General features: G+C 45.9%; 1 protein-coding gene across 3 annotated transcripts in view; it reads right to left on the bottom strand.

Moving 5' to 3' along the window:
• Positions 1 to 15,651, bottom strand: part of PREX2 (phosphatidylinositol-3,4,5-trisphosphate dependent Rac exchange factor 2) — an 867,640-nt gene that overhangs the window by 728,977 nt on the left and 123,012 nt on the right. Inside the window, exons 1-2 of one of the 3 annotated variants that reach the window (XM_063923873.1) lie at positions 14,376 to 14,590; positions 14,089 to 14,160 (exon numbers count right to left, since the gene is read on the bottom strand). In XM_063923873.1, the coding sequence (XP_063779943.1) occupies positions 14,089 to 14,145 (57 nt within the window). In that variant the 5' untranslated portion in view covers positions 14,146 to 14,160; positions 14,376 to 14,590. Of the gene's footprint in view, positions 1 to 10,872; positions 11,011 to 14,088; positions 14,161 to 14,375; positions 14,591 to 15,651 lie in introns of those variants that run through there. The other 2 variants (XM_063923872.1, XM_063923874.1) reach the window with 2 other exon arrangements.

The raw sequence follows: 15,651 nt of genomic DNA, 5'->3' as shown, positions 1-15,651 counted from the left end.
ATGTTGTCCGACTGGATCAACACCGGCTGACCTTGAAGCAGAGGTCTTGCTAAGCTTAGAGCATTGTAAATGTCCCTTAGCTTCAGGATATTTATGTGAAGTGATGTCTCCAGGCTTGACCATAAGTCCTGGATATTCCTTCCCTGTGTGACTGCTCCCCAGCCTCGCAGGCTGGCATCCGTGGTTACCAGGACCCAGTCCTGAATGCCGAATCTGCGGCCCTCTAGAAGATGAGCACTCTGCAACCACCACAGGAGGGACACCCTTGTCCTTGGTGACAGGGTTATCCGCTGATGCATCTGAAGATGCGACCCGGACCATTTGTCCAGCAGGTCCCACTGGAAAGTTCTTGCGTGGAATCTGACGAATGGGATTGCTTCGTAGGAAGCCACCATTTTACCCAGAACCCTTGTGCATTGATGCACTGAGACTTGGCTCGGTTTTAGGAGGTTCCTGACTAGCTCGGATAACTCCCTGGCTTTCTCCTCCGGGAGAAACACCTTTTTCTGGACTGTGTCCAGGATCATCCCTAGGAACAGAAGACAAGTCGTCGGAACCAGCTGCGATTTTGGAATATTGAGAATCCAACCGTGCTGCAGCAACACTACCTGAGATAGTGCTACACCGACCTCCAACTGTCCCCTGGATCTTACCCTTATCAGGGAATTGTCCAAGTAAGGGATAACTAAAATTCCCTTCCTTCGAAGGAATATCATAATTTCGGCCATTACCTTGGTAAAGACCCGGGGTGCCGTGGACCATCCATACGGCAGCGTCTGAACTGATAGTGACAGTTCTGTACCATAAACCTGAGGTAAACCTTAAGTAACCTTGGTGAGAAGGGTAAATTTTGACATGAAGGTAAGCATCCTTGATGTCCCGAGACATCATGTAGTCCCCTTCTTCCAGGTTCGCAATCACTGCTCTGAGTGACTCAATCTTGAATTTGAACCTCTGTATGTAAGTGTTCAAAGATTTTAGATTTAGAATCGGTCTCACCGAGCCGTCCGGCTTCGGTACCACAACAGTGTGGAATAATACCCCGTTCCCTGTTGCAGGAGGGGTACCTTGATTATCACCTGCTGGGAATACAGCTTGTGAATGGCTTCCAAAACTGTCTCCCTGTCAGAAGGAGACATCGGGAAAGCCGACTTTAGGAAACGGAGAGGGGGAGACGTCTCGAATTCTAATTTGTACCCCTGAGATATCACCTGAAGGATCCAGGGGTCTACTTGCGAGTGAGCCCACTGCGCGCTGAAATTCATTGAGACGGGCCCCCCACCGTGCCTGATTCTGCTTGTAAAGCCCCAGCGTATACTGAGGGCTTGGCAGAGGCGGGAGAGGGTTTCTGTTCCTGGGAACTGGCTGATTTCTGCAGCCTTTTTCCTCTCCCTCTGTCACGGGGCAGAAATGAGGAACCTTTTGCCCGCTTATCCACGAAAAGACTGCGCCTGATAATACGGCGTCTTCTCATGTTGAGAGGCGACCTGGGGTACAAACGTGGATTTCCCAGCTGTTGCCGTGGCCACCAGGTCTGAAAGACCGACCCCAAATAACTCCTCCCCTTAATAAGGCAATACTTCCAAATGCCGTTTGGAATACGCATCACCTGACCACTGACGTGTCCATAACCCTCTACTGGTAGAAATGGACAACGCACTTAGACTTGATGCCAGTCGGCAAATATTCCGCTGTGCATCACGCATATATAGAAATGCATCTTTTAAATGCTCTATAGGCAAAAATATACTGTCCCTATCTAGGGTATCAATATTTTCAGTCAGGGAATCCGACCACGCCAACCCAGCACTGCACATCCAGGCTGAGGCGATTGCTGGTCGCAGTATAACACCAGTATGTGTGTAAATACATTTTAGGATACCCTCCTGCTTTCTATCAGCAGGATCCTTAAGGGCGGCCATCTCAGGAGAGGATAGAGCCCTTACAAGCGTGTGAGCGCTTTATCCACCCTAGGGGGTGTTTCCCAACGCACCCTAACCTCTGGCGGGAAAGGATATAATGCCAATAACATTTTAGAAATTATCAGTTGTTATCGGGGGAAACCCACGCATCATCACACACCTCATTTAATTTCTCAGATTCAGGAAAACTACAGGTAGTTTTTCCTCACCGAACATAATACCCCTTTTTGGTGGTACTCGTATTATCAGAAATGTGTAAAACATTTTTCATTGCCTCAATCATGTAACGTGTGGCCCTACTGGAAGTCACATTTGTCTCTTCACCGTCGACACTGGAGTCAGTATCCGTGTCGGCGTCTATATCTGCCATCTGAGGTAACGGGCGCTTTAGAGCCCCTGACGGCCTATGAGACGTCTGGACAGGCACAAGCTGAGTAGCCGGCTGTCTCATGTCAACCACTGTCTTTTATACAGAGCTGACACTGTCACGTAATTTCTTCCAACAGTTCATCCACTCAGGTGTCGACCCCCTAGGGGGTGACATCACTATTACAGGCAATCTGCTCCGTCTCCACATAATTTTTCTCCTCATACATGTCGACACAAAAGTACCGACATACAGCACACACACAGGGAATGCTCTGATAGAGGACAGGACCCCACTAGCCCTTTGGGGAGACAGAGGGAGAGTTTGCCAGCACACACCAGAGCGCTATATATATACAGGGATAACCTTATATAAGTGTTTTTCCCCTTATAGCTGCTGTATAGTTAATACTGCGACTAATTTGTGCCCCCCTCTCTTTTTTAACCCTTTCTGTAGTGTAGTGACTGCAGTGGAGAGCCAGGGAGCTTCCCTCCAACGGAGCTGTGAGGGAAAATGGCGCCAGTGTGCTGAGGAGATAGGCTCCGCCCCCTTATCGGCGGCCTTATCTCCCGTTTTTCTGTGTATTCTGGCAGGGGTTAAATGCATCCATATAGCCCAGGAGCTATATGTGATGCATTTTTTTTGCCATCCAAGGTGTTTTTATTGCGTCTCAGGGCGCCCCCCTCCAGCGCCCTGCACCCTCAGTGACCGGAGTGTGAAGTGTGCTGAGAGCAATGGCGCACAGCTGCAGTGCTGTGCGCTACCTTGTTGAAGACAGGACGTCTTCTGCCGCCAATTTTCCGGACCTCTTCTGCCTTCTGGCTCTGTAAGGGGGCCGGCGGCGCGGCTCTGGGACCCATCCAAGCTGGGCCTGTGATCGTCCCTCTGGAGCTAATGTCCAGTAGCCTAAGAAGCCCAATCCACTCTGCACGCAGGTGAGTTCGCTTCTTCTCCCCTTAGTCCCTCGATGCAGTGAGCCTGTTGCCAGCAGGTCTCACTGAAAATAAAAAACCTAAACTAAAACTTTCACTAAGAAGCTCAGGAGAGCCCCTAGTGTGCACCCTTCTCGTTCGGGCACAGAGATCTAACTTAGGCTTGGAGGAGGGTCATAGGGGGAGGAGCCAGTGCACACCAGATAGTCCTAAAGCTTTCTTTAGATGTGCCCAGTCTCCTGCGGAGCCGCTATTCCCCATGGTCCTTACGGAGTCCCCAGCATCCACTTAGGACGTTAGAGAAATATTGTATTCATTTTCACACATTTGTTTTATCTCTTTTTTCCAATGAACTGCGGTAATTTAAAGTCCCTATTTGCCAGTGAGCCATGGACACACACAGTGCAGCATTTTCTTTTCTACATTTGCATTCTTTGTATGAGAATGTGCCTGAGAAATCACCTCAGTATCCTCGTTTCTCTCCCCAGAGCATTGACTACGGCTTGAAAATGTAATATGTCTGTGCCGGATATATAGCACTGTAAAGGCAGCATCACAATCAGATAAAAAGATTAATGCTTGGGGAGCACAAATTTATTCTGCACTAAGTTGAAAAATGTTTGCACAATGCATTACGTGCGGAGGGCAGGAGGCACTGCAATGAATACCGAGCGAAAAACTCTTCCTTCATAAACAAACATCTCCGACTTCTATTTGGTTGATAAACTGCAATAGCTGTCTTCTTGACAAACATTCAGGTTCACATACAGTCAGTACTGTAAACAGTAATCTCGTATTTCTTTAAATCATGGCCAAGCAAAGGCTGACAGGGAATTCTGGGAATACTAGAGTAGCACTGCAATAGTTGAAGAGTAACCATTTGTAAAAGCCTGCATTAGACCGCTAAAGTATAATTACTGTGTAAACCTCCAGCGTCCCAGAAAGATGTCAGTAGTGGGTAAAGTACGCCCAGGGCCGTCTTAAAGGCATTGTAGGACCTGGGCAAAGCAATACACTGAAGCCCCTACACATGCACTCACAGGAACCAATTAAAGAAAAATCATAACATGCCCTTCCTGCGTCCTGCACCATCTATCCACATGGTTTCATACAATGAATGGCTGTCAGCACTCTGATTGGTGGATAGCTCCAGCTATTCACTGTCTGGCTGCAGACTGGTAGGCATGTAGAGAATGCTGGCTCACTGCTATGGTTATATGATCATCACCTGCCCCTGCTGAAAGGCCCCTAGAATTGTGGGGCTCTAGGCAGCTGACCAGTGTGCCTATACATTAAGATGGCCTTGAGTATGCCCATCTGGGAATATGGGGGGTCAATAGGTGGGACATTCCAAATTGCCACACATTGGGCCTGGTTCAGAGTCAAATGCTATGCATGCACATGGCCAATGTTATTACTTTCACTGCATGCACCTGCGTCGCACTGCACATACGTCCCAATTTCATCCATACAGAGTCGCAGATCAAAATTAGATGCACAGTAGCAAAATGTATGGGGCATTCCTGAATGGTAACTTGGAGGTATCCGTCAGATGGCTTAGACATATGGAGTTTTTGAGTCTTATGGGAGAGTCACAGATGTGTCGCTAGAAGCGGATGGGTACAGAGACACTGAACCACTCATACAGAAGGCCAAACGTAGATGGAGAAACTGCACCTGCCATTGGGCTGGTGCATGTCACATAGTTACATAGATTCTGAGGTTGAAAAAAGACAATTTCTCCATCGAGTTCAACCTATTAGTGGTTTCCTACACTGTATTATTTTTCGGAAGATTTTATCTGTTGTGAATGTTGGTTGTTATGTTTATTCCTCCTTTTTTAGTGTGTGATCTGCCCACCATAACCCTGTCTATCCTTATCCATTAGGAATTTATCTAGCCCATTCTTAAATGTAATGACTGAGACCGCCATTACTACTCTCTCAGGCAGGGAATTCCAAACACGTATTGTGCTTACAGTGAAGAAACCTTTACGTCTCTGCGTGCGAATTCTCCTCTCCTCTAACCTAAGCAGATGTCCACGCATCCTCTGTGTTGATCTTACCAAAAACAAATCCCCTGTAAGCTCTGTGTATTGTCCCCTTATATATTTGTAAATGTTAATCATGTCCCCTCTTAGGGGGTAATTCAGACCTGATCGCTGCAGTGCATTTTCGCACAGCGGGCGATCAGGTCCAAATTGCGCATGCATATGCGTATGCACCGCAATCAGCGATGGGTTTGTGCGGCAGATCCGTTTGTGCGAGCGATCGCAAGGAGATTGACAGGTGTTTGTGGGTGTCAACTGACTGTTTTCAGGGAGTGTCTGGAAAAATGCAGGCGTGTCCATGCATTTGCAGGGAGGGTTCCTGACATCAATTCCGGTCCCGGACAGGCTGATGTGATCGCAGCGGCTGAGTAAGTCCTGGGCTGCGCAGAGGCTGCACAAAATCTGTTTTTACAGCTCTGCTACACATGCGTTCGCACACTTGCACAGTTAAAATACTCTCCCCCTGTAGTCGGCGACTATCTGATCGCAGCAGTGCAAAAATCACTTGCTAGCGATCAGGTCTGAATTAAGCCCTTAATCTCTTTTCCTGTGTAAACATGCCTAGATTAGCAAGCCTTTCCTCGTATTCTAGCATCTCCATCGCCTTAATCAATTTGATCACCCGTCTCTGAACCTTTTCTAGTTCCAGGATAAACTTTTTGTAGTATGTTGCCCAAAATTGTGCACAGTATTCGAGATGTGGCCCCACGGGATCGGTATGAAATACCTCCAATCAAAATCCCGACGGTCGAAATCCCGACAGCAATTGACCGATGGTCAAAATCCCGACAAGGTCAAAATCCCGACATGGACAAAATACCGACATTTAAAATACCGACAAGGTCAAAATACCGACATGTAAAATGGCGACAGGACAAAATACCGCATGCGTTTTTTATTGGGTTTTTTGTGTGTATGTTGACATGGACACCATATAAGTGTACCTCGTCCCCTCGCATGGCTCGCTGCGCTCGCCATGCTTCGGGCACGGTGCTTTGCTGCACTCGGCACACTATTATATTTCCCCTCCAGGTCCACTGGGATGGTAAAGTATGAACAAGTCGGTTTCAATGAAAAAATCATGAAAATTGTATGTCGGTATTTTGACCTGTCTACATTTTACATGTTGGTATTTTGACCTTGTCGGTATTTTAAATGTCGGTATTTTGTCCATGTCGGGATTTTTACCGCGGTCAATTGCTGTCAGGATTTCGACCGTCAGGATTTTGATTGGAGGTAAATTGACTACATCCCGGCCTCACAAGTGATTTATATAGTGGGAGTATAACACTCTCGTCCCTTACATCAATTCCCCATTTTATGCATGCTATTACCTTGTTTGCCTTATTTGCTGCAATCCTACTTTGGGTACTACTGCTGAGTTTGTTATCTATATGAACACCTCAGTCTTTTTCCAGTACAGAATCCCCTAGTTTTTTCCCATTTAGTATGCAGGTAGTATTTTTGTACTTGCTACTACAGTGTATTACCATACACTTGTCTATACAGAACCTCATTCTCCATTTTGCAGCCCATGCTTCTAGTTTAAATAGGTCGTTCTGAAGAGACTCAGTATTCCCCTCCGAATTCATAATCTTACACAGTTTGGTATCATCTGCAAAAATTGACACCATGCTCTTTAGACCTACCTCTAGATCATTTATGAAAATGTTGAATAATAGTGATCCAAGTACAGTCCCTTGTGGCACGCCACTTAATACTTCAGTCCAATTTTAAAAAGTTCCATTTATCACTACTCGCTACTCCCTATTATCCAGCCAATTTCTAACCCAAGTTCATATTGTGCTCTCTAGCCCCAGTTCTTGTAACTTGTACATAAGTCTCATGTGCAGTACTGTATCGAAAGCTTTAGCAAAGTCTAAAAAGATTACATCCACCTCCTTGTCCTGTTAGTGCTGTCTCATAAAAGCCTAATAAGTTTGTTTGACATGATCTATCCTTCACAAATCCATGTTGGTTCCTATTAATAACCTTATTGGCTTCCAGGAACTTCTGTATTCTATCCCTTAAAATACCTTCCAGTACTTTCCCCACTATAGATCTAAGGCTTACTGGTCTATAATTACCCGGTTCAGATATACTTCCCTTTTTGAATATCGGCACAACTTCCGCTATACACCAGACTTTGGGAACCATGCCTAAGTGAGTCAATAAAGATCAAAGATAGTGGACTTGCTAGATCGGAGTGTAGTTCCATGAGAACCCGCGGGTGAATTCCGTCAGGACCAGGTGACTTATTAATCTTAATTGTTTTTAATCGGTTGCAGACTACTTCCTCACTTAAACAAGCACTTAGCATTGGGGCATTATCATTGCTGAGGTTATGCGTTAATCCCGCCAGCTGGTCCTCCCTTGTGAATACAGATGAGAAAAACTCATTTAATTTTTCTGCTATGTTATTATCGTCTTTGATTAAGATGACCAACTTGTCCTTTAAAGGGCCTATACTCTCCTTCTTTAATCTTTTGCTGTTGATGTATTTAAAAAACTTTTTGGGGTTTGATTTACTTTCCTTTGCTACTAGCTTTTCAATTTCTATTTTAGCCGCTCGTATTTTTTTGTGTGCAAATTTTGTTAAAATCCTTATAGTGCTGGAATTATTCCCCTTTTCCGTCTGATTTATATTTTTTGAATGCTCGCCTCTTTTTGCCCATTAGTTCCTTAATCTTTTTATTAAGCCACATTGGTTTGGAATTATTACTCCTTCGTTTGCTGCCCATGGGTATGAATTGACGAGTATAGTTAGTGAGCAGAGTTTTTAATACCTCCCATTTCTCCGTAGTATTCTTTCCTTGAAACAAAATTTCCCATTCAATGCCCCATAAAGTTTCCCTCATCATGTCAAAGTTGGCTTTGCTAAAGTTTAGAGTCTTAGTTGAGCCTATGTAGAACTGCTTATGAGAACTGATATTGAATGTGACCATATTGTGGTCGCTGTTTTCCATGGGCTCCCAAACTATAATATTTGATATCAATTCGCCACTGTTTGTTAATACCAGGTCTAAGATTGCATTGTACCTAGTCGGTTCCTCGATTAGTTGAAGTAAGTAGTGATCATTTAGTGTGTTTAGAAACCTATTACCCCTGGCAGTATCACATGAATCATTTATCCAATTAATTTCCGGATAGTTAAAATCTCCCATCACTATTACGTCTCCTAATCCTGAGGCTTTTTCAATTTGCTTCAGTAACAATTACCTATCGGACACATTAATATCAGGCGGCTTGTAGCATAGCCCCAATATCTTTTTAGTTCCCTTTCCCCCGCATGCAATTAAAGTTTCAACAGTATTTACAGTCCCCTCATGGATATCTTCCCGTATATCAGGTTTTCAAAACAGCTGTGCATTAAGACATACCTCTTCACCCTTTTTATTTACTCTGTCTCTCCTGAACAGCGTATAACCCTCTAGATTAAGTGTCCAATCATGAGATTCATCCCACCAAGTTTCAGTAATACCTATAACAGAGCCGAAACTAGGGGGGGGGGGGGGGGGCGGCTAGGGGGACATGTGACCTGGGCGCCAGACTGGAGAGGGCGCCGAGACTGTCACTTTAATCCCCCCTAACGCCCCCTCCCTTTGCAGCAGCGATACCTTACAGCCGGCGGAGCTCGCGCCTAGCCAGGCAGGCACACACACCGCATCGCAGAGCATCGCAGAGATGACACTGAAAATAAACTACATCTCCCAGCAGCCTTTGCTGCCGGGAGCTGTACTTTACTTTCAGTTTCATCTCTGCAGCGTGCTGTGATCGGCACAGCAGAGCAGCATTAACAGGGGGCATGGGGGACAAATTACTACTCCCCCCCACTGCTAGAGCCTTTAATCATTGCAGCCACTGCTGCAGTGAACAAGAAATTCTAGGTCCGAAAAGGGGGCGGGGCTAAACGGCACTGTACACACAGTGCCACCATGCCAGCCAGCAACAGCGTGGGAGAGAGGAGGGGAGAAGAGCAGCACAGCCTAAACAGTGAGTATAACTCAGGAAAGGGGCACTGTATGTTTCTGTGACTGCTATATGTGTGTACGAATGTGTGCATGTGTGTGATTGTATGTGATTAGGTGTGTCACTACATATCTGTATCAGTGACGTGTGGTGAGGTCAATGATTGGGGAGGCACTGGCTAATAACAGAACTTGATTTACACCAACATACAGCTAGGGGGTATTATCCCCTCTCCCCAACCCCCTAATCCTCCCTTTCCAATCCCATAGCCTAACCTTAACCTCCCCCTATAGTGCCTAACCCTAACATCTGTGCAGCATTGCCTAATCTCCCCCGCAGCCCAACCCTAACCCTCTCCGTGGGTGCCTAACCCCCCCTCCCTGCAGCCTAACCCTAACCCTCTCCGTGGGTGCCTAACGCTCCTCCATGCAGCCTAACCTCCCCACGCAGCCTAACCCTAACCTGCCCCTATAGTGCCCAACCCTAACATCCCTGCAGCATTGCCTAAACCTAACCCCCCTCCCCGCTGACTAAACTTAACTCTCCCTTCCCCGCAGCGCTACTCTAACCCTCTCCGTGGGTGCTTAACCCCCCTCCCTGCAGCCTAACCCTAACCTCCCTGGGGGGAAGGGAGGATAAACTAACCCTGCTGACCCTAAAACTATTGGTGGCACTATACTTACATAGGTCGGGACGCCAACTGTCGGGGTTTAGACGTCTGTATCATGACCAAATCGGATTTCTGGCAACGGCATTGTTGCGGGGGGCAGGATCCCGACTGTCAGTAAACTAACCGCATTCCCTACCAGTGAGCTTGACATACAGTACAGTAGGTGACCAGGCCAAATCAGGCCATATTGCAGCATTTATATTTAACTCTTATAATATACTGTACCATCCGTTTTTACAACATCTTCACAACAACACTTAAGGGCCTTACACACTGGACGATTTTCAGCCGAGGTGCCTGACCGCCGATACGGCTGACGGATGCCCCGGCGGCAAGGGGGGGGGGGGGTGACGGGGGAGTGACGTTTCTTCACTCCCCCGTCACCCGGCCCCATAGCCCTGCATGCTAATATGGACGATATTGTCCATATTGGCTTGCACGCATAAACGACACGGCACCAACGATGAACGAGCGCGGGGTCGCACATCGTTCATCGTTGGTAAATACACACTGAAATATATTTTAGTGTAATCGGCCAGTGTGTAGGGCCCGTTACTCAGGACTTGCAGTGCCAGTGATCAAACAAAAACTGGAACAGAAAAGAACGGAGTACAAATATAAGAAATTAATGAGTACTCCAGTGTACAGAACAACAAGTAAAGAGCCCCAGCATCCGTCTTCCTCCCACCCCCTGCCAGGGCTGTGCTGCTGCTGCTGCTGCATATGTGTGGGAATGGAGAAGGTATCAGTAACACACATCCACAGGCAGCAGCTGAGGGCTGGGAAACTAAAGGCTGGAGCAGACAGTGACAAGCAGCCTGCTCCTGCCATAGCCCTGACCCTGACAGCAGCAGCCTGACCCTACTGTCCGTGGCTATAGTAGCCATGTGCAGGAAACCGGAGGTCCCCACTCCCCCCTGATAACAGTGCTACCCATGCTGTAGTGCACCCTGACAGCTCACCTCACCATCTGTAAAACGACCAGCACCTGGAGAGAGGGAGATCCGGACTCAGCACTGAGAGTGCATCAGGAAACAGTCACAGTCACTGGCCAATCAAATCTGCCTCACTGACAGGGGCGGGCTCTGAGGTGGGATGCAGGCACTCCCCTGTCACTGAGGCAGATCTGCTGCTGCCTCTACTGCATGTTTTTTCAATGGGCTTTTCCTGCCCTCCGTTTGGCCACGCCCCCTGCCCGCCCCCCAGCTCGGACACTTTACCATTGTCAGTGGGAGGCAGCGCTCTCAGCTGCCTCCCACCCACCGTTGGCTGTGTTTCCACACAGCAAAGATGATTAGAAAAATGCAAAGAGGATAATTATGACACAGGACGTGTTATAAATATCTTCTTTGTATTACTGCAGTCATTATGACAGGGGAGGCACTGCCTTCCCTGCCACCCCTGACTACACGTCCCTGATCTGTATGGGTGTGGTATGCGTGACCGGGCATACCGACGTTGGTATCCCCGGAGCAGAATGTCGTCGGGGGGATGGGGGCGTGGCGAGCGCAGCAACCCCCGTTGCAGGCTCGCTGCGCTCGCCACGCTGGGGTGGGAGTGGTCCCTGTTGGTCAGCATGCAGGTGTAAGTACACACAGAAGTAAAAGGTTCGGCACTGAAGCTGATTCTCTGTAATTAAGAGACACACACGGTCCTGCGTTTCAAATGCAGGACCGTGTGTGTCTCTTAATTACGGAGAATCAGCTTCAGTGCCGCATCTTTTGCTGATATATATATATATATATATATACACACACACTTGAATGCGAGGGGGGGCGCTAAGTTAATGGCTTGCCCCGGGTGCCAAAACTTCTAGTTTCGGCCCTGCCTATAATATCATACTGTTTGCTTGCTGAAAGGACTTCTAGTTCCCCCTATTTACCTGTAAGGCTTCCAGCATTTACACACATACAAATAAGATAAGAATTCCCTCTACTGCTAGGAACTTTATTTTCTATGAGCATTATCGACGATCCATGTTCAGCGTTAATGTTTTGATGGTGCGACCAATCTACACATGAAGCAAGCTGTATTTCAATGTGTGTCTGAGTCTTTGCACATTCAGACACACAGCTGTATGATAGGGAAGGACTTTGTTGTAGTATTAGCATTAAAACGTACTATAGGTGCGACTGCAGCAAAAGATACAGCCGCATCGGCATCCGAGAGAGAAAAAGGGGGGGGGTTTCTGCACAGGTTCGAATTGGCAGACTTCCAAATAGGAATGTTGTCCAAAATGGTCTTCACCAAGGAGGTGTGCTACCAACTACCAATAAGATAACTACATTAAAAAAGAGAAGAGGGTAGTAATATGGGGGGTAATTCCAAGTTGATCGCAGCAGGAATTCTGTTAGCAATTGGGCAAAACCATGTGCACTGCAGGGGAGGCAGATATAACATGTGCAGAGAGAGTTAGATTTGGGTGGGGTGTGTTCAATCTGCAATCTAATTTGCAGTGTAAAAATAAAGCAGCCAGTATTTACCCTGCACAGAAATAAAATAACCCACCCAAATCTAACTCTCTCTACAAATGTTATATCTGCCCCCCCCCCCCCCCCCCATGCAGTGCACATGGTTTTGCACAACTGCTACAAAATTTCCTGCTGCGATCAACTTGGAATTACCCCCATGGTGCACCTGCATTTGCAACCGAATAAGAATTAGCCCAGTTAGGTGAGACAGTCCCAATTTGAGATAAACGGATAATTAGAAGCTGTTTTAAGACCACCTGCTCTACTCTATGGAACATGCATGGGAATCAGGGCATGTACAGTGAAGCTCTACAGGCTTTTCACTTCCTGTTGAAAGGACCAGGGTACGGGACTTCCTTCATCGTCAGATTCCATATCCATCACACTTCCTATGGTTTTGATATAACTAATCTATAGCAACCAATAAGACTCAAGCACATTTAGAATACTGTTTTTAGATAGTGAACTTAAATGTGTGATTTGTTGTTAAAATAGGCACATGAAAAAAAGGGCCATAATGAGGCTCTGAGTTGGTACATAAAGGGGCATGATGGGGCTCTGGGCTGGCAAATATAAAAAGACATACTGAGGGGCTCTGTCTGTGGCATAAAAATGGGCCAGAAAGGGGACTCTGGTGCTAGAATATATAACGGAGCATAACAAGCTCTAAGGCTGGCATACATAAAAAGACATGGCTGAGGGGGCCTACAGCACATAAATGAGGCATGATGAAGAGGCTCTGAAACATATACAGTACAGAGGCTCTTAGGCATATTAAGAGGCATTAGGGGGCTCTGAGGTATATAAAGTGTGGTACTGGCCATACCCGTTGGTTCCCTGTCTGAGAATATGAATTGAAATTATGGTAACCAATAAAAGTAGTGTGTGATTTGATCACAGAGCAGGTTACTAAGGGTTCTATTCAAGCAGTGAAACAGTGGAGAAGTGAGCCAGTGGAGATGTTGCCCATGGCAACTAATCAGCTGCTACGTATAATTTTGTAGCATGCACTTTATAAATCATACATCAACACTGATTGGTTGCCATGAGGAACTTCTCCACACTTTTTACATCTTCATGAATAGACCCCTAAATCACTTAATATTTAGAAAAAGCTAAAAGTAATCAGACGTGGTGATAAACTATCACAGTTTTGTTTTGGCCCTCTCCTATTTTCGCTATTAAGTTTCAAATTCCCTGTAAACATGTCCTACTGTAGTTACTAATATTTGAAGAAAACAAACAAAGAAATTTAACAGGCGCTCTATATTTTTCTCATTTTCCTCCAAAAATGATCACAAAAATAAAATGTAATATCAAATAAAAAAGATGGATCTCTTTGGTAATGTTTTTCCAATCTTTTAAAATAATTTTTAGAGGCAGATGAGAAGGATATATAGTACAGTATCCCTCCTGCTATATTCCTTTTTTCTGTTCTTTTTCAGGATATCAGAAGCCTGTTCTGGAGCAGCTTTTCCTCCTACATCTGTCACACTAAGTGCTGTAGCAACTAAGCACCCATTTGTCCTTCATATTTCATGAAAGGTTAAGAGAGGTCACCTGTTTTATACTGAGGTCTTTAAACTAACTAACCATGTCATAACCCCTGTAACTTTGTTTCCCAGATGATATTATTGATGGACGTCAGACTACAGTCACACATGCTGAAAATAGAATGCAGCAACCATCAACAATCTCCAAACTAACCTTTACGGTTTCCTCTGTGACATTTTTGTCGGATTTTGAAGCTGCATATTGCATCATTCGATGGAAAAACGCCTAGGAAAAAATGAGACCTGTTAGTATATATTTATAAAACATTGTTACTCAGAAGGAAATAAACAAGCATCATCCAATAGCATCTATCGTATACTGAATATCTTTTTTTGTTGCTACTAAATGCAAAAACTAAATTTAAAAGCACTTTAGCATCCTAAGCAAGCCCATATTCCCCCCACCCTCTCCTGTGCTTAATATGCTGCTCATCCACTTACCGATTGCCTATTATATACTGACTGGTATGTGTAACCCAACACACCATCTTCTAGCAGGAGGATTGAGATATGTCAGGTAGATTCTGTAAGGATGTGCGCACAGGTGACATACCACAGAGGAACGTCTGACCCAAAGCCCACAAACTATTATACTGGTCACAGGTGGCCAGTAAACTGTACAGGGCCTCAATGAATGACGCACTGGGAAGAGCCCAGCAGGAGCCCCTTAAAATGGGTGTAGTATGTTATGTCAGCGGTCAGGCTCCCGGCGGCCAGCATACCAGCGCCGGAATCCCGACCGCCGGCATACTGACAGCTGGGTGAGCGCAAATGAGTCCCTTGCGGGCTTGCTGCGCTCATCACGCTGCGGTCACGGTGGTGCACTACGCGCGCCATGCTATCTATTCTCCCTCCAGGGGGGTCGTGGACCCCCAAGAGGGAGAAAACCTGTCGGTATGCCGGCGGTCGGGACTCCGGCGCCGGTATGCTGGTCATCGGGAGCCCGGCCGCCGGCAAACTGAAGACCACCCCCTTAAAATACCAGACTTATAATTACATACTGTATATACATATACGAGCAGTATGGATGGTGTAATTGTTAGCATTACTGCCTCATAGCACTGAGGTCATGGGTATGGGTTCAATTCCCACCATGGCCCTAACTGTGTGGAGTTTGTATATTCTCCCCGTACTTGCGTGGGTTTCCTCCGGGTACTCCGGTTTCCTCCCACAATACAAAAATATACTGATAAAATTAGTGAATATGTCTGTGTGTACATGTGATAGGGAATATAGATTGTAAGCTCCACTGGGGCAGGGACTGATGTTAATGGCCAAATATCTCTGTAAAAGCGCTGCGGAATATGTGTGCGCTATATAAATAACTGGTAATAAATAAATAAATAATAAATAATATTTAATTTGTACAGTGATACAAGCTTCTCACATGGATTGATTCCAGTCCCCTTCACTACCATGTAGAAACTACACAGATGGATCTTCAGTCAATGACACTTTGTTTATATCAGTGCTTATGAGGCTTCAGCATGTCCTATCAGAGATCCAAAATATGTGGAGAGCCATAGGTCACAATGCTATACAGCCACCTTTGAGTACATTCCCCTGGTTGGCATTTCATGTCCCAGCCTGACTTTGGGTAGGAGTAAGGGATATAAAAAACGACTACATACAGGGAAAGTCCATTACAGGCATATTTATTAATATGATTTTTACTAAAATAATGTGAAAAGGGATGTTTTCACACCCTTTCACATTA

Source organism: Pseudophryne corroboree, chromosome 5 (genome assembly GCF_028390025.1).
Source record: "Pseudophryne corroboree isolate aPseCor3 chromosome 5, aPseCor3.hap2, whole genome shotgun sequence".
NCBI classification, from domain to species: Eukaryota; Metazoa; Chordata; class Amphibia; order Anura; family Myobatrachidae; genus Pseudophryne; species Pseudophryne corroboree.
This window is presented reverse-complemented; position numbering and strand designations above follow the sequence as displayed.